Source organism: Trichechus manatus, unplaced genomic scaffold (assembly GCF_000243295.1).
Source record: "Trichechus manatus latirostris isolate Lorelei unplaced genomic scaffold, TriManLat1.0 scaffold00112, whole genome shotgun sequence".
NCBI classification, from domain to species: domain Eukaryota; kingdom Metazoa; phylum Chordata; class Mammalia; order Sirenia; family Trichechidae; genus Trichechus; species Trichechus manatus.
In genome coordinates, this window is record NW_004444048.1 from 4,427,774 (window position 1) to 4,447,597 (window position 19,824).

Sequence of the window (19,824 nt, forward strand, 5' to 3'; positions counted from 1 at the left end):
TGTAGTTAATGTTTTGATTTTGTCCCTTTCTTCTTTTTTGATGTGTGCATCTATTGCTATAAATTGTTCTCTGAGGACTGCCTTTGCTGTGTCCCAAAGGTTTTGGTATGATGTATTTTCATTCTCGTTTGATTCTAGGAATTTTATGATTTCATCTCTGATTTCTTCTATTACCCAGTGGTTTGTAACCCAGGTGTTATGCAGTTTCCCTGTAACTGATTTTTTTTCCTTGCTCTTCCTATTGTTAATTTCTACCTTGATGGTGTTGTGGTCAGAGATGATACTTCGTATTATCTCAACGTTTTGGATGTTGTTGAGGGTTGCTCTGTGGCGTAAGATGTGGTCTATTCTGTAGGATGTTCCATGCACAGTGGAAAAGAATTTCTACTTTGTGGCTGTTGGGTGGAGTGTTCTATATATGTCTATGAGGTCAAGTTGGCTGATTGTGCCCTTTAGGTCTTCTGTATCTTTGCTGAGTTTCCTTCTAGATGTTCTGTCCTTTATCGAGAGTAGTGGGTTGAAGCCTCCTACCATTATTGTGGAACTGTCGATTTCTCTTTTCAGTGCTATTCGAGTTTGTTTTATGTATTTTGGAGCCCTGTCATTGGGTGCATAGATGTTTATTATGGTTATGTCTTCATGCCGGATCATCCCTTTAATCATAATACAGTGCCCTTCTTTGTCTTTCATGGTGGATTTTGTTTTAAAGTCTATTTTATCTGAGATTAGTATTGCCACTCCTGCTCCACACATATCTCTCCTCGCTCTCTGTTCTCTGTCAATTTCTTATTCCATTTGGTGCTTGGCTGAGTTCTTTATCCCTTCATTTGATGCTTAGGGTTCCAGGATTGATGTTTGTCTCTGTTTCACTTAGTTTTTTGGGTCTTTGCTGTGGAGGGATGGCATGGTGCTTCTGTCTATAGCATCATGTTGCCCAGACTGAATAATAGGTTGTAGAAGTTTTTTTTTTTTTTTTAATTTTTGTTTATTGTTGTAGTTTAAGTGAAAGTTTACATTTCAAGTTAGTCTCTTATACAAAAATTTATACATACATTATTATGTGACCCTAATTGCTCTCCCTATACTATGACAGCACACTCCTCCTTTCCACCCCTGATTTCCCATGTTCATCCAACCAGCTCCTAACCCTCTCTGCCTTCTCATCTTACCTCTGGACAGAAGCTGCCCATTTAGTCTCATGTATTCATTTGAGCTAAGAAGCACACTGTTCATGAGTAGCAGGGTTGTAGAAGTTTTCATGGGAAATCTTTTATAAAAGTTTGTATTCAGAGTTATAAACCGATATCCAAAACCAGAATCTTGTAACTGAACAGAGTTTGTCAACCTCAGCACTTTTTAGGCTGGGTAATATTTTGTTATGAGTGACTGATCTGTGTATTGTAGGATATTTAGCAGCATCCTACCCACTAGATGCCAGTAGTACTACCTCCTGTCCCCACCCCAGTTGTGATAACCAAAACTGTCTTCAGACATTGCCAAATGTCCCTTGGAGGGCAAAATCAACCCTGATTCATAGATATATAACAGTACTAGTACTAGTTGCCAAGTCAGTTCCAACTCATGGAAATCCCGTGTGTGTCAGAGTAGAACTGTACTCCAGTGACTGATTTTTTGGAAGTAGAGTGCCAAGCCTTTCTTCTGAGGCACCTCTGGGTAGACTTGAACTTCCAAACCTTCAGTTAGCAGCTGAGTGCATTAACTGTTTGTATCACCCAAGGACTCCAAATATGTAATAGGGCCCATTTATATGTAAGAAATTGCCTTTGGTAGACAACATGCATAAAGAAAACCTATTCAAGCATATACAGTGAAAGGCAATATGATAAGCAGAGTTTTAACAATGTCTAATTTTTTGTTAATTCTTTAGATTAATTCTTTAATTAGGAGGTAATGACACATAGAAGGTTAGAGCACAGGCTTTGAAATCAGACATCTAGAAGGACTTACTAGCTATGCAATCTTGGGCAACTTACTTAATGTCTCTGTCCTTCAGTGTTTTTACCTATGGTGTGAAGTTCATTAATAGTATCACAAGGTTTTGTGATGATTAAATGACATAATGCATACAGTGTGCTTAGCAGAGTACCTGACACTGACTAAGCCTTCTTTGGGTCCTTGAATATGCCGCAGGGCCTTCACTCCTGCACTTCTCTTTCCTCTTGGCCTGACTGACTCCTTCTCATCCTCCAGGTCTTAGCTTAAAGGCCTTCTCTGTCTAAGCTACCTACAGCCAGACTCTTTTGTTATTCTCCATCATAGTACTGTCTACCTCCTTTGTAGTACTCATGATATTTTGTAATTTTCATGCGTTCCCCACTATTCTGTAAGTTCCACAAGGGCCAGGACCATGTCTGTTTATTCAACACTGTGTCCTGAACACCTAGCATGGTGGCTGGCCCTGGGTAGGAGATCAACAAATATTGCTGAATGAATGAATGCATAGTGCTTTTGTTGTTATTAGTATCATCATCAAGGGCTTATACTGAATTGACTTAACTACTCTGCTGTTTTACAGAAATATTCACTCTTTTAAAAAATGTTAAGGTCAAAATATCACAATTAGTAATAACGTATGAAACAATTACAATAGAATATCTGGGTGAGCACCAACAACAAATCCTGGGAAAGTGAATAAAGCCTAAAATTTACAGAATTCCACAGAACTGGGTAGCCAACCAGCTGCCACTGTGTATGACGTGGAAGGCCTCACTCTTGAGAGTGGGCCCAAGCATTATCTCTCTGTGCCTTAGGGGGCTGCTGGGTGCCATGCTGTGGGTGAGCATCACTAACTCAGATGCTGGTCTAGGCTCTGTGTGGTTAACGATCTTTAGAGACTCTGGAAGGAGGAACACTGGCTTTATTGTTGGTTCTTTGGCAAGGTGGTATTTTCTTCTTAAAATCAAATCATAGTTAAAATATATTTGCTTTTTTTTAAAAAAGAAAGAAAGTAATATTCAAAGATAGAAGACCAAGGCAGGAATAGGGTTACTATACTTGGGACTATGTTATTAAAATATTTGTGTTAATAAGAAAGTACATTTTTTAACATATTATTTTTCATAGTCTGTCAAGAAGAATACTCTCTTTCTTTACACAGTACCAGAGAACAAGTGCTAGTAAAAATAAATTGATGTTTAAAGTGGCTAAAAATATCCTAGGAGCTACTTGATTTTACCTAGCTACTTAAACTATGTCTATGTTTTTAAAATAGCTCTCTGAGACTTCTTTAAAATCCTAGATAATGAGAAGAGGGGAGACCGGAATTTGAGGTGGTGACAGATTCTGCGAACTTCTGACAAATGAGCTTGATGCTGATCCCCAAGACAAGATTCTAAAATGGATCATTAAAGGGATAGTGTGGGAAGAAGTAGGGGTCAAGACAGGCCAGTTTGGTTCAGATTGATCTCAAATCGGGAAAATATGGCAGACATCATGGATCAGGGCTTTGGCAAAGAGACTTTGATAAGGAGTCTCATGATATTTTTGTGGAAAAGAGGGAGAAACATGGGCTGAATGGTAGTTTATTTAAGACAGATTTCTATGTGGCCGAAGAATTGTACAAAATGTGACTATGTTAATCTGAAAGCATGTTTCTAGTAACATGCCAAAGGACTCTGTTCTTAGTACTGTCCTATGCAACGTTTCTAGCACCTTTAATGAAAATCTTCTGGAGCAGATGTTGGTAAACTATTTTTTTTTTTTTCTGTAAAGAGCTAGATGGTAAATATTATTGGCTTTGTGGGCCACAGTAACTATTGCCTATTTTTGTTTCTCCTTCTTTTTTTTAACAATTAGAAAATGTTTACAACTATTCTTATGTCAAAGTCCATACAAAACCAGGTGGCAAGTCAGATTTGCCCCATGGGTCATAGTTTGCTGACCCCTGTTCTATCATTTATCAGACTAGAGGATGACATGAGAGAGGATAAACATCTTGCTTGCCAGATCAGAGTCCACAGAGATACCATGAACCGAATGCCTCTTTATACTGGAAGGGACTCTGAAACCTAAAGATCATTTAATCTTTTCTCTAGACAAACTGAGAAGGCCTGGAATTATAGGTTGCCAGAAATGTAATAGAGATAAATGCATAGCTTTATACTTGAAACCCCAAACTCCCAATTACACGAGTACAAGATAGGTATGTATAGTTGATAGCCCTGTTGGTGAAGAATGGCATTTTAGCAACAGTCGGGCAAGCATATAGGTCAAGAGTGTGAATTGACTCCAAATTCTGTTATCCAGAATAAGATAGCACCACTCAACTTCTTGCCCTCCAATATTATATCAATAATCACTGCTATAATAGGTGAGGAGTACTGAAGAAATTGGAGGTGCTTAAGCTATAGGACCATATCACAGGATTTTAGAAACTGCAAAGCACAGTAATGGGGAGAATGAGCTGGCTCACTGTTTGTAAGCCTTGCTGGGCCAGCAAGAGGTAGAGGAGAAAAGAAGTGACGTTCACGGTGCCTATGGCTACTTGCACATGAGGATGAAATGTATTCATGCATTTAATTCTCCTTTTAGGTCAAAAAGTGAAACGTTTAGTCTGTAGAAGGGACCATCCATTTTTCCCCAAGCAATAGTCCAACATTTCAAGGAAGGTACTATTTAGGAAAGAATGCACTGTCATGACCAGGTAAACAATATGCTCCCAGATGGAAACTGGAGAACTCCATCCTTACATTGTGTTTAATTCTTTCTTCCATTATCTTCCCTGAGTCTAATTTTGTCCTCCAAAGACACATAAACTAAATATACTCCTTTTTCTATAAGACAACTCTTAAAATACTTGAAGACATACACTCCCGAAATCTTCGCTGCTTCTGGAAAGAGACCACTAATTTCTTCTACAGTTCAGTAAATATCACACATGTCATACTTTTCAAACTCCTGCCACATTTTAAGAGAATAACTTAGTTTAAAAAAATTTTAATGCATGGTTCCATATGCTCCTATGGAGGCAAAGTATAAAATCAATCCATCTATCTATTTATCTATCTATCTATCTATCTATCTATCTATCTATCATCTCTCTATTTCCAGGCAAGCTATCTTAAAGATGTCCAGGAATTCTGCATAATTTATCAACACGTAACCCTGGAAACTGACGGGTCTGGGATTATAAATCAAGCCTTTTGAGTTCTAAGCCCATGCTTTTCTACAACCCCTCGTTAAACACCATACCACTAAAAAAGGCTCACTTAGTGTGATATGGGTTTGCAATATAGTAATAGAATTTTTAGCAGCACATAGCACAGGGTAAACTTGCTAAGTTCTAACGAATATAAATGATAAAAGAAACAGAATGGAGGTACAAAATGTCAAATATGAGAATACCTTCTCTAGTTAAAATCCTCTTGGTTCTTTTACCCCTAATTCTTCTATCTCAACCCACCCTGAAATTTCAACTCTTTAAGAGGTAATAACATTTACTAAATAGAAATTCAGAGGTATTGAGTTCATACTGTTCCTGGAGTCTTTTCCACAAACCTGTGTTTGAAGCTGGTATCGTGGGTGAACAATTCTCCTTCTCACATGTTCCCATCATTGAAGTTAAGGTCATGGTAGGAACTCCATTACTACCTGAGAACACACAAAGTGGAATATAGTATAGAGACACACATGCAAATGACAAGAAATAAATGACAAAGTTATAAAACCCCACAAGCGTAGACTTGATTCCAACCCACAGTGACCCTACAGGCACAGAGTAGAACTGCCCCATAGGGTTTTCAAGGCCATAAATCTTGATGGAAGTAGACTGCCGCATCTTTCTTTTGCAGAGCAGCTGGTGGATTCAAACCACTGACCTTCTGATTAGCAGCCAAGAGCTTTAACGACTGTGCTACCAGGGCTCCTATGGTTATAAAAGCCTATAAATAAGCCACTATACTCCACCTTAGCACCTCGCTATGTTCCTGAAGTTTTTCAGTAAGTTAGTTTGGAACGCTGAACACATTTTGCCTATTGAAGCAATTTTTTAAATAGAGAATAGGTTCATGGGCTAACCCACTAAAAGCCTTTTATAACTTTAAAATGACTGAGATAAAGTATTAATAATACTGTAGACATTAACCACCATGTGTAGCAATGTTTCTGTGGTCAAATGCATTCAGGTTCTGACTTGGGATGCCAGGAACACATTTCCTCCCATGCAATCGGCATTTCCTGAGCTCGAAGTCACTGTTCCCTACGGCTGAAGTACAGACTATCAGTGGTGGTAGTTCTAACAGTAAGGTATGGGGCTCCAGGGAATAATGGCATAAAATGCTTCAGGGAAGCAAGAATCTTTGGCCAAATCCTATTCAAAACCTTCCTTTTCTTCCACAGTCCCCAGGGGTCTATCTGATGGCTGGCTCTCCACCTATCCTCCCTGGCCTGAATGGAAGAAAAGATAGTGACAGTTCTTTCCTGCCTGCACGAAGCAAAGGTTTATAAGACTTTTTTGGTTAGTAACAAATACAGAGTAAAGACATTCCTCTCAAACGTATTTTTCACATGTTGCCATCAAGGTAAGTCCATAAGATGGGGGGATAAGAATAAGTTCATTTTTATATGCAAAGGGCTGAAGTTATATTCAAGCACATTTCAGAGAAACAAACACTAAGATTACCCTGACTGTCAGATTTGTAAGCTGAGATGAGGGTCGAAGTGGCAAAAGGGAGCTAGAGCTAGGAGGAGAAGCCATGAGGAGACGGATCAAAGCTTCGCTTGCTGGCAACATCAGCACTGGAGCTGAGAGTACTGGAGCCAACTCTAGGAAAGGAAGCCCACAGATTTCACCTCCATCTTTCCCTGTCCCCTTAAAGGGGCATGCAAAGGGGAGAAGGGTGGGGGCGTCACTGCCAGCACTGACTTGGGGGTGAGGTGTCAGGTGGTTAGAAAAGGAGAGAAGTGAGATTTCTGAGTGTGCCCTGGCGGCCATTCCCTTACTTAACAAATATTTACTGAGGCTCCATGCTGGGCTATGAGGATCAGAAGTCAAGGCTTTGGAGAACCGACATCTAATAAGAGGGCACAGAGAGGTATGTACATATAATTGAACGGAGAAAGTAAAGTACAGGTAAAGTATAGTAGTGCATTAGGAAAGGGAAAAGTGAATTATAGAAGGAAAATAAAAAACAAAACAGAAAACTTTTTGGAGAAGGACCCATCTAAAGTCATAGGATTTATACACAGGAAGACAAGGTAGAGAAAAATGGGCAATTCCAGGTGCAAACTGTAATGACAAAAAGCACAGAGACCACAGGACAAGGCACACGAGGCAAAGTGCCCTGAGCTGACGGCAGGTCAATGATTTTAAACCAAGCAGCCCACAGCCATTGATGATCCAGTTTATGAACCAGTGAGAGATACTTTTTCTATTTCTAAGGAAAAGTTTATATTCATAATGATACCTTTTAAATAACACAATTAAATTATATTTGCTCCTAGATTCATAAATCAATAAGTACTGTATACATTTTACATTCAGAAATTATGATGCTTCAACTTTAGACTCACTCTGTATTGAATAACTCAATGTGATCATGCCTGAAATCCAGTAAGTATGTAAAACTTAAAGATTTTTTAGAGTAGATCGTCTAAGGTTCACAGATAATGTAGTAAAAGTGGAGTTTGGGGGCTTCTATCCTGTGCCTTGATCACTTAGTTTTAGCTATGCCATTTAATTATCTCATATTTTAATAAAGGTACCACCACAATCTCGTCAATTTAATAATTAAGACGTGTTAAAGGCAAGTAAGAATATCATTTATAAGGCAACAGGCATTAAATCCTACTTTTAAACTTAATGGTTTGAGGAGAGAGTTATTTTGTGGTTTCCATTCTCTTCAACCCATAGGCAATGGAATCACCCAGAGAAACTATCAGCAAAGCATAGCACTATCATTTCTATAGGGCAAAGCAGGACAGGGGGAAAAAGAGTAATAAAGGAATTTAAGCAAAACAACAAAAGATAGGAAAGTGGAAAAAGGAAACCACTAGAAAGCAAAATAAATAAGAAATGAAAAATAAGATGGAACGAATAAGCCCAAACACCACAGGAATCAGTGAGTGTGAATGGGTGGTGTTTAACCAGTCAAACAACAAAAATAAAGAGCAATAAAGAAATTCTGGCAGCCACATACTGATTCCTTTAATCACAATACTTCAAGCATCTCATCTATGTCAAATTTCTTACTGATGGTTGCCAAATCAAAGCATTTATCACTTTTGACTATTCAAGTATAATATGATATTATACTGTGATTAAACATGTATGGAAAAAATGTTTCTTACTGTATAACGTAACAATGTAAAATGTTCTGTGGGGAGATGGGAAGTAAAGAGACAGAGAAAAAAAGGGAAAAGAATTTCAAAGCTATTACCCTGCACTGAAGTTGTTGACTGTCTTTTGTAATATAGCCAGCATTGCTGAAACTTTTCTTATTGAGGCCAATCTCAGATGGTATTTCTTGTGTAAGTATTTTCCTATATACATTAACAGCTAATATACAGCCTAAGAGTATTTCACATTCACGAGTCCTTAGTAGTAAAGAAGACCTTGTTTTCAAGGGAATGAAGGAAATCATTTCCTTTTTAGTGTTTATCCATAATCCAGTTAACAAGCTATGCACAGGTCATATCTGCCTTCAGAGAAAGCTCATTCAGCGGTAATAGCAATACCTGTAACAGGAGTTCTGTTTTTCAGCCTATCCACTTCCATAGTGAAGTCATCCTTCAAAAAAAGGAACCCAATAATGGAAAACAGGTAGACAAGGATGAGAGCGAGAACTGCAGTTAGAATAATGGAGCGGCCATTTCGTGTGACACTTTTTATGACATTGAGCAATGTCTCTTCTCTGTACACCAAATCGAAAAGCTAGAAAAATAAAGAAAAAATGCAATAGAACAAAAGGTAAATAAGCATAAAGGTAATTACAAACACAAATGCAAGCCATTCTAGTTTATCTGTGAAACAACCACCACCTAAATTGCACCTTGAATATGAATCAAAATACACATTTCTTTTCTAGTTAGAATGTATTAGTATACTATTTTTCAATAAATATAAAACTAAACACATATAATGTGCATCTGTTAGTTTCATAACTCATATAATCTCAATTTTGTAGATTATAGAAATAGCATCATTTGAATTTTAAAAAGTTATAATACTGCACTTAAACATTTTAGCTATTTATTCTTTAATTTCCAGTTGCTTCTGGAACATGTAAAATGGCTAAAATGAGAATGCTGAATTAGGTCCACTGAAGCGATGAATAGTTGGCAAATTCATTAAATGTGCTGTTTTATATGTATCTCTTCTCAAGGTTAATTATTTGCTTGTCTCATTAAAGCCTATGTGGCGGTTTCATCAAGGGATTAGAGGTGAAATTACAAAAATAATTTTATGATCCTGGTGCAATAGAAAAAGTATGAAATTCAATAATATATGAGAAATACAAACATCTTTCCTTACTGAAATGGTATAATGAGGGCAAAACCTATTACTTTAGTATATACTTTTGGAAGCAGAAGTATAAACAAAAATATAATACACAATTTTGCTAAATCACTTCTAATGGTGTACGAGTTACCCATTTTGTCATTAGTGCTAGGAAATCTATGCACTAGTTAAGAGCATACGTAGCCAACACTAAGAACAATTTTAATTATTTTATGGCTATATTATACAGTTGAAAATATACCTTAGCAAGTATATGTCTGATTACCAAAAACTGGTTAAAAGCAATAAATTGACCTTCACTTAAAAATAAGGTATAAATATCTATTTGAAAGTTAATAGTATTTTTAGAATTGGAATAACTGGGGTTTGTCTCCTGCTACTTTGTGGGCAGTGATTAGAATTTCTAAACTGGCTAAAACAATGAAGTATTGGTGTCATACGTCCCTTCAGAAATGCCAGGTCCTTGTTCTCTGCTTTTCTGAGTACTGAAGGTCATACGGCTACTTTTCAATTTCATTGTAATCGTGCAGATGAATGCTGTATAGATACTAACTTATTTACTCACCTTAGAAAACTGATATTTTAAAAATAATGTTCAATTATTTTGTTATCTGTTTATCTCTTGGAAGAAGCAACAATTTTAAGAAATAAAGTCCATTTTCTTCAGTACAGACAAATTAACTAATGCAAATTAAACTTCGAAATGTTGACAATGTTGCTTATTTAACTTACTTAAGCATTTAGTTGACATAAATGAGATTTTCCCTTCCTTTAACTGAACAGCTGCTTAAAGAAAAGGTCTGGTAATGTTCTCTAGCTTAGCTCTGGAGAATGTTTACAGCTTTCAGAAATCTCTAGGATGCTTGCTAAAAATGCGTATTGATGAGTCCCTTTCTATACCCATGAAATCAGAGTCTTTGAGATGCAAAATGGGTTGACACTGGACAGGTTGATGGTTCTTTCTGTTCATCTCTGAGAGAAAAAATCTAGAGTATGGTTTTTATTATTTTGGATCAAGGACCGACATGTATGAGCACAACAGTGAAGTCATATTCAAATATGCTTTATAATATAAAAATATTTTTCAAATAGTTTAAATACCATTTTCAGTATTATGTACATTACAATTTCCCTCTAGTTCTCCAAACATCAAAATAGACTATATCATTTTCCTAACCAACTCAATGTAAACAAATTAGCATTAGTATTATAAGATTTGAAAGACTGAAGATCAGAGGAAAATAAAACTAGAAAATAGGGTTAAGTAACAAAAATTAAAATTAACATTACTAATAATAGCTTATATAATAATTCTAATATACCTTCATTTTGTCAAACACCTTTCCTTGAAAAATATAAAGATTCACATACAGAATTTCACATATTTTTCACAGTATGTCTTTAATGGATCTTGATAGTACTAGTCTTCCTTACTCTCCATATCCATTTTATAGACAGGAAGGTTTAAGGTTTAAGTACACAAACATTATAGACAATTATACATCACAACCAGTGTTAAGAGCGGGATATAATAGGACTTCATATATTATAGGCAGGTAAAAGAACTGGAATCTGTCTGGTGAATCAGGACACAGGAAGAATTCATTTGGATCCTTAGAACTGGGGTGGAGGGAAGGAAATCTATTTTTTATTGCCAAATGAACTAACTTAACTGCCTAGAAGATAATTTTGTATCAAAATATAATAGATAAATCCACTCTTCACTGTGGCTGTTTTATGTGTTTGAGGGTCAATGGAAAACCAGACTTTCTTCAGTCTTCCTACATAGGGGTGCCTGTTAACAGGGAACCAGGAGGCACTGAATTGATCCCCCCGTGATCCAAGCAAACTGGTTCAACATAATGTATTTAGATCTTCAATTTGTTTTCAATAATCATCTTATTGGGTAGCATTCTCCATAGTATGTCAACTATGGACTGGAGGTATAAATAAATTTTTCCTATGGTGTCATGATGCTAACATGCTAGAGCTTTAAGTTTCAAAATATTATCACATATTTGTACTGACTTCTCTAATGTTTTATGACTATAAAACAGTATATACGTATGAAGGAAAACTAGTAACCAGCAAAAAAAACTCTAAAATAAATCTGAAAAGTCTATTTTATTAAGTAGATATATGTAGGTAAACTTAACAACAATGGCATATTAAGCTTGAAATTATACTACTGTACTTAAAACGGAAACCCTGGAGGCATAGTGGTTAAGTGCTACGGCTGCTAACCAAAAGTACGGCAGTTCAAATCCACCAGCTGCTCCTTGGAAACTCTATAAGGCAGTTCTACTCTGTCCTATAGGGTCGCTATGAATCGTAATCGACTTGATGGCAATGAGTTTCGGGTTTTTTTTTGTTGTTGTTGTTACTTAAAACAACTTGTCTCTTTGTTAGGTTGTCATTTTCCCCCCTCATGCTACTTATATATCATTTTAAAGATACACATGATACATGGCATTATAAATAAAATGCAATAATTTCAGTATCTATGGAAGTATATCCCTATTTTTTTATTCCACACTCTATTGGAGAATCTCTAAGTGTATTACTTGGTAATAATATTGGAAGTATTATTGGCAGAAATCAAAAACAGGCTGTCATATGAAGCCAGTGTCAAGAGGTAGAGTGGTTGTTTGCCTCTCAAGGAGGAAATAAAGAATTCCACCACCTATGTGGTTTTTCAGAGAAAAAGACTAATAATAATAATCTATGCTTTTCCTCAGAAATTCTAAAAATAACATTATTTGTCTTAAATGCCAGGCCCTGCTTTTAAAAAACAAAGGAAAAGGAATAAGGAGAAGTATTGTATATTTTTGCAGCAGAGATTCTCTGCATAGAGATGTACTCACCAGGAAGCTATAGAAGAATTCATGGACAAAGAGGCCCAGCATACAAACCAGGACATATGCCACATGGTAGAGAAAGGCCATATCCAGGATGACTGCTCGGTACCCTCGAGTGAATGTGCCACGGTTTCCGACAAAACTCACCAGAAATACTATTTTATTACAAAGCTAAAGGGAGAAAGAGGTTAGATTTACGCTTATTTATTTCAAAACACACATAAATAGCAGGACATTGACAAAACCTATTATCACAAAGGTTGTCATTTTCTTTCATGATTTCTCATTTTGTAATTTTCTAGCACTGTTGACAAATCTGCATGTAAACATAATATACGCAAAAGTGGTAATCTTTGCAGTTCCAAGAAAAGAGAGGAGAAGGACTAAGGGCCCAGATCTGAATCAAGACAACTGGAATTTAAATTGTGGCTCTTCCCCTTGTTGTTGCATGACCTAGGTCAAGTGACTTAATCTCTGTCGGCCTCAATTGTTTCTTCTGAAAAATTGGAAGAAAAGAATTCCCACCTCATAGAACTCTTTGGAGGGTTAAATGGCATAACGCACATGAACCAATTAGGACAACGACTCTTTAAATGTGCTACTTTTAATTATTTTTCCAAATTATAAGCAATACACTAAATATTTTTATTACACTGGAAAGACAACAAAAAAATATTTCAGATAACTCAGAGATCTGTCCTTGATCTCTCCACCTAGACTTTCTCTACTGAGTATTATTTTAAACAAATTTGTGATTAAAAAAATTCTTTTTGCATTTAATTTACTTTACATACATGGAAAATATAAATAAACTTATGTAAATAGATTAAAATATACTGCACGTATATATATTTTCTGATTTCAACGTGTGGTAATTATTCAATAAATATTTTGGAGTGTTTATTACATGCCTACAATCATGTAGACTATATTCAAACTATATTTAAAATTACCTTTTGTGGCATAATTTTGGAATATAGAAATTTATACTGATACTCTGTCAAAAACAATGATTTATGCAGTGATTTCCAAAAAAATGTTATCATAAAACTTGGTGCCATCTATTTGGTTCTAGAATCACCGCACTATTTGCAAACCGAAGAGATAATTATGCTGCTTAGTCATCAAGAAAAGAATTACAGATTCCAAGATTCCATAGTTTCCTCTTCCAAATTGGTCCCTGAGTTCTTTAGATTATCTAATGGCTCCATATTTGTCTTTATATGTCTGTGGTAGACTAATTACTTTTGTGTGTGGCCTTCATAGCCTCATCTTGTAACTCCCACCCAGGTGATTGTGTGTTAGGGTAATTGTGGCCCACCAAGGGGATTGGTCAGTTTTGCCTTAAAAGAGAGCCAATTCCAGAGCAAAGAGGGGAGGAGCCCACCACCACCACCACCACCACCAAGGAAGCAGAGACTAGCAGCAGAGACCCAGCAGCAGGGGACGGTGTGATGGGCTTCCCAGCCCATAAAGAGAGAAAGCTGAGTGCCTTTGGGCAGAGACTGAGGGCCAGGGAGAGGCTATCCTGATGGAAGAACTGTAATCTGAGTATTCTTGAGCCTGAATGGTAACTGTTACTTCCCTAATAAACCCCATAATTGCGAGAGTGGTCTGTGAGTTCTGTACGGCCATTGCAACGAATTATCCAACCTAGCAGAGAGTGCTGTGAGAGGGATAGTTGGTGTCAGAATTAGGAAAGATGGCAGAGAGAGGAGGAATATCTGACTTCCGTCTCATGGGAATCAGCCTTGGGCTGTTGATCTTGATCTCCTTGCCCCTTGTAAAGCAAGAGGAGGTCAGACACTGCCCTCAAGCCGTTTTTACATGTCTAAACCCAATTTTGGAAACCCTGGTGCCGTACTGGTTAAGAGCTAGGCTGCTAACCAAAAGGTCAGCGGTTCGAATCCACCAGGCGCTCCCTGGAAACCCTAGGGGACAGAATTGACTCAATGGCAATGGTTTTTGTTTTTGTTTTTTTTAAATATAATTTTGGGAAAAAAGGTTGCTCTTTGCAACATTGTTGATTTTTTCCAATATTTATAAAGGCAATTACCTTACGGGATCATTTTAAACAAAGTAAGAAGGAGTATAACATTTTGAGGCAGAAGTGAAATTTGAGAAGTTGGCACATCTTTTCCTTTAACCTTCTGAAGCCCAAATCAATACAGATGAAATGAGAAATGGGTTATTACTGCATGTTGTGAAGATAGACAAACCAAATCAACAACACAAAAACTAGGAAATCCAAACGTTCTCAGATTTTGCCCATGCTGCTTAACTGTCCTCTCAATACTCTATTGCTTCTTTCATCACCTTAACAATTTGAATAATGTCAAACAGAAAATCTTACTTCAGTATTTAGTGTTTCATCATTACCTGTTGTTGCTATTATTAAACATAGCTTCAGTATACTGGATGTCTTTATATTTACTGTCTAAGAGTAGGTTTATTATTATAAGAAATTATTATTGAAAACCAGGGAATATATGTAAGGTGTTGGTACAGGGTAGTAACTGACAAAAAAAAACCCATGAAAATGATGAAAGAGAGAATGTCTGCGTGAAGTAATATTCAGTAGTTTACTCTTTAAATGGTCTTCAGTGGCTATTATTTAAGTTCACATTATTTATTTAGACTTACCCACTATAATTCATCAGTATGAAATACAAATATGAAGTTCTATAAAAAACAAGGTTAAAAATTGGAATCATGACTTTCAAAAGGATAAACGAAATATTTAGGATAAATTGTTTATATGTTGCTTCCTGATCTCTACTTCTGTAAACTGGATCACAAAAATTGTGTGGGAAAATTATTTATAAGCCCTATTCTCCCCCTAAAAAATACACTGAATTTAAGTTCTCAAAAAGAACAATACATTTCAGTTCCCAAATAATGCAAAAACATAGATACATTTCTGCCTAAAAGGGCAACTGCCATCTTTATAAGAAAAATAAAGATGTGCCTTATTTGTTTTCAAGTTTTTTTTTTTTTTCAACCTTGATCTAGAGCTTGATGGATATGTTTCTGTTTTCTTGATCAAGTCTCAAAGGACTCGGAGTACAGTTGATATTGTGGTATCATCCACTTCCACAGAGATCAGAACAAGAAAATTGTTCCACTTTGTTTTGAAGAATTCATACTAAAGAGAAATAAGTGCAAGGCTAATGATTTGAGTAGGAAAGAAGCTGAAATTTGGTTTCGGTTGCACCATGACCTCAAAATTTACAAATCGTTTTATATAGCATTTTCCATACAAGCTGGAAATATTTATGCCAGGAACGAAAAAGTTGCAAAAAATTCTCCCTTTTTAATACTTACCATTTCATGACTTATTTGATGCTAAGAAGCCCTGGTGGAGCAAGAATTAAGAGCTCCACTGCTAACCAAAAGGTTGGCAGTTTAAACTCACCCAGAGGCTTGGAAAGAGAAATACCTGGCCATCTACTTCCATAAAGATTACAGCCAAGAAAACTCTATGGGGCAATTTTACTCTGTCACACAGGATTACTATGCGTCAGAAACAACTTGACAGCTCCCAACAACAACAACAACTAGTCTTTTATTTGTCAATAACATCATGTAGGCAATCATAGTTCGTATGGCAAAGGTCAATGTGGCAACAATAAATGGAGGTTATAGGAGATGAGTTGGAGCCTGGTGGTGCAGTGGTTACACCGTCAGCTGCTAACCCAAAGGTCAATGGTTCTAACCCAGTGGTTCAAACCCACCATCTGCTCCTCGGAAGAAAGATGTAGCAAAGTCTGCTTCCATAAAGATTACAGCCTTGGAAACCCTATGGGGCAGTTCTACTCCATTCTTAGGGTAGCTGAGTCGGAATGGACTCAACAGCAGCAAAGTCAACAACATAATCATCTAACATGATTACACGGTCAAAATGCCCTAGACAATTAACCCATTGCCAGAAGCAGGCTGCCACATCTTTCTTCCGCAGAGGTTTGAGCTGCCAACCTTTCAGTTAGCAGCCGAGCACTTAACCACTGTGACACCAGGGCTCCTTTCAGAGCTGGGCAAGATGGTTAAAGGGCCATGCTCTCCTGAGTTGCTATGGAAAGGGCCCTAAAGTCAGCACACAAATACCAATCAATATAAATGACCGTAACTGTTACGTATTTTTTTCTTTCTCCATCAATTCTTCAAAACGGCCCCTTCTATGTTTTTTTGTTGGGTATGGGGGAAACAGGGTGAAGGTGTGGGAGAAAAACACGGAGGGAAATGGCATCGACGTAAGCTTTCTGGACAGTATTTTAAAAGTGATACAACATCCAAATTATTTACCATCACGTCTTCTAAAAAAAGAAAGCAAAACTAATGTCCATTTGTCAATTAATGCGTATAAAAACAAGGTCATTGATTTAAATTAGGTAAATTAATTATACAGTAAAGTAATATTTTCATATATACTTTATAATTCATGGAACAGTGCAGTCTAGTGGAAAGATACTGGATTAGAAGTAAGGCTATCTGGGTTTATATCTTGGCTCTGCCATTAATTACTGAGTTACTTTGGTCAATCCTCCTGATGTCTGTAGGATTTTGTTTCTTCATTTATAAATGAAATGCCTAGAAATGAATAATCCTTAAGGTGTCCCATAGCTTTAGAACTCTATGCAATGTCCTTTAAATTTTACTATTTTATGTGATCATAGAAATGTATAACTGCTATGTCCTTATATCTCCTTTTGGTCTTATTTGATGCTGTGTTCCTGATCAAGAATTCTATCCACATCTTACAGTGTTCCTAAACTGACCTATTTTCCAGCAGTAAATTATAGCCAAAAAAAAAAAAAAAAAGGCTATCTGTCTACTTATTTATTGAAAGGCAAAACTGAATTTATTATCTTGAACTATTCTCATCAACCATGTAAATCACCTTCTTACTAAAAATGAGATGATTTGATTAAAAAATCTCCTTTTCAATAGCATTATATTTTAGGTTTATGTTTAGGTTCTAAGGTCAGTGCATAATGCATAATTTGCATGTAGTCAAAATTACCCCAAAAATCTTTTAAATTGCCTACAAAACAGCACAGTAGAATGGGTGGTGTAAGCTATAGCATCTCTCACTCAATTCAACACGTGCTATTTTCCCTCCAGCGTTGGAGTGGTTTTCTGTTTCTGCAACTGAATACCAGAAGTAGTGGGGAGTACTGAGTGACCAAAAGAGATGAAAAAGTGTGTGTGTGTGTAAAAGACAGAGAGAGAGAGAGAGAATATGAATGTTTTGGCTAAGAATATATCATTGAATCTGTATATGTTAAGTGAACATATGGTGGGACTCAACCTTATAGCTTAACAGTGACAGGAGACCCCCCCCCCAACCCAGAAAACTATCTACAAGTAAGTAGGAAGAGTGTAGCATTATTATGTCTGAACATTGTGGCCTGTTGTTGATAGACAAGTTATCCACTAAACTCTATTTGCTTCTCCTCACTTCAAAATTGTGAGGCCAAGTTTCAGCATAAGGAAATATTTCCACATTACAACAACAGTGAAAAAGACAAATAATTTACAAATACCATTAAATAAGCTACATATTTCCAGGCACTATCAAGAAAGAAAAACATAGTGTAGATAAGAAGACTTCAGAAGATAATAAAAAAAATCCTTCATAGGTATATACTGCATTATTATGTATTATAACAAAATATCTAAAAATCTAAACAACAAAAAATAATGGAATGGTTAAATGAATTACATAATATCCATATGACTGGATATATTATATGGTTATTAAATGAGGTTCTCAAATAATTTTAATGGCATTGAAGAATATTAAATTATGCCAAATATATAAAATATGTATTTATGTTTGCCAGAATAACAATAATTTTCATTACCAATAACTAAAAATGCAGTGTAGAGAGGGGAAGATAAGGTACTGGGTTATAAAATGTGCTTCATAAGACAGAAATAACACTCTCATTTTTGAAACACCTCAAATATTGAGATAACCTGTGCCAAGGTAGAGAAGCCAGTTGCAATCCAGGTAACACTTTGGTTTTTAGAAACAATAAAGATAATAACAATTAAGTGTCACAATAAGCAACAACCAGTAATAGTAAGTGCTCAGAAAACAGAGTGAAGGCTTTTTCTCCCACTTGATTCCTTTTCCACAAAAGGGACTTTCTGTTTTTGCTTACCACTGTGAAAGACACTGAGTCCAGAAACAACTCTCTGTGAACCAAAATATTCACACCGTTATGATCAGGGTAGCACTGTTCTGCAATTAAATAGCGCTTTGCATAGTAGATTCTTGGTAAATGGTAGCCGTTACTACTACTATTATCATTCCCACTGTTACTGGTCTTTTCTAAGTCTTTCACACTAATTGTCTGAACTTGTCTTCTCAACATTAGACCAGGCTTTAATATCTTCATCTCACTCCTAAGAGGAATAAAACTTGGAGGCTCACTGATTTGGTTAAGATTTAGCATTCTGATTCTCATTAAGGCTAAACTATCAGGTAGGTTTTTTTTTTTTTTTCCTGTTTCTGATAACTGTAATTTACCACTCATAGTTTCATCTGTTACGAACATTTAAGTATAAATTAAGTTTGTAAATATATAATTATTATATAAATAAATTACTCTAAAACCTAAGATACAAAACATGATTGATATGTTTTCATTTACTATTTTTTCTCTTTTCTGTCTCCTGGGAAATGACAAACTATACATAATTTTTTAATGACCTTTTTATATTAAAAGTTAAGATTATTATTCACTAAAACTTTTTTATTAATCCATAAAATATAAAACTATAGGTGACAACTTTTCTATCAATATCTACAGTAACAAAATTACAATTATTCCATCCAATTTGTCCTAAATCTAACATGATTATTTGGTCAAAATGCCCTAGACTGGTAAACCATAAGGTACATTTAGGGGCTGTGCAAACAGATGCTTTATGCTGTGTAAGGGTATTAGAGTACCTACAGATTCATACAGTTAATAAAATATATAAATCTCCATGTATGTTCCTTCTCATGAAGAAATTAAAGCATAAAACTTGTCTATCATATAAAACACATAAACAATCATTTCTTATGGTGGAATTATTCTCCCCAAAAAGAGCCCTGGCAGTGCAACAGTTAAGAGCTCAACTGCTAACCAAAAGGTTGGCGGTTTGAGCCCACGAAGTGGTTCTGCAACAGAAAGACCTGGTGATTGGCCTCCGTAAAGAATACAGCCCAGGAAACCCTATGGGGCAGCTCTACTCTGGCACAAGGGGTTGTTACGAGCCGAAAATTGACTAGATGGCACCTAACAACAACAACATTCTCCCCAAATTATGCAGAAGCATCTCTCTATCCTGTCCCATTTGAGGGAGAAAAGAAAAAATTCCAATATATTTGGTTTTCCCAATAGACATCTGAACGTTATTCTTTATCTTCTTACATACTCTTGGTCCAAAGATAAACAAAATGAAAATCGGTGAGTCTGAGACATACACTTCTGG

General features: G+C 36.2%; 1 protein-coding gene across 1 annotated transcript in view; it reads right to left on the reverse strand.

Moving 5' to 3' along the window:
- Positions 1 to 19,824, reverse strand: part of ITPR2 (inositol 1,4,5-trisphosphate receptor type 2) — a 596,492-nt gene that overhangs the window by 87,666 nt on the left and 489,002 nt on the right. The window contains exons 43-45 of the mRNA XM_023738100.1: positions 12,343 to 12,507; positions 8,695 to 8,890; positions 5,518 to 5,610 (exon numbers count right to left, since the gene is read on the reverse strand). Coding sequence (XP_023593868.1) covers positions 5,518 to 5,610; positions 8,695 to 8,890; positions 12,343 to 12,507 — 454 coding nt within the window. The remainder of the gene's footprint in view (positions 1 to 5,517; positions 5,611 to 8,694; positions 8,891 to 12,342; positions 12,508 to 19,824) is intronic.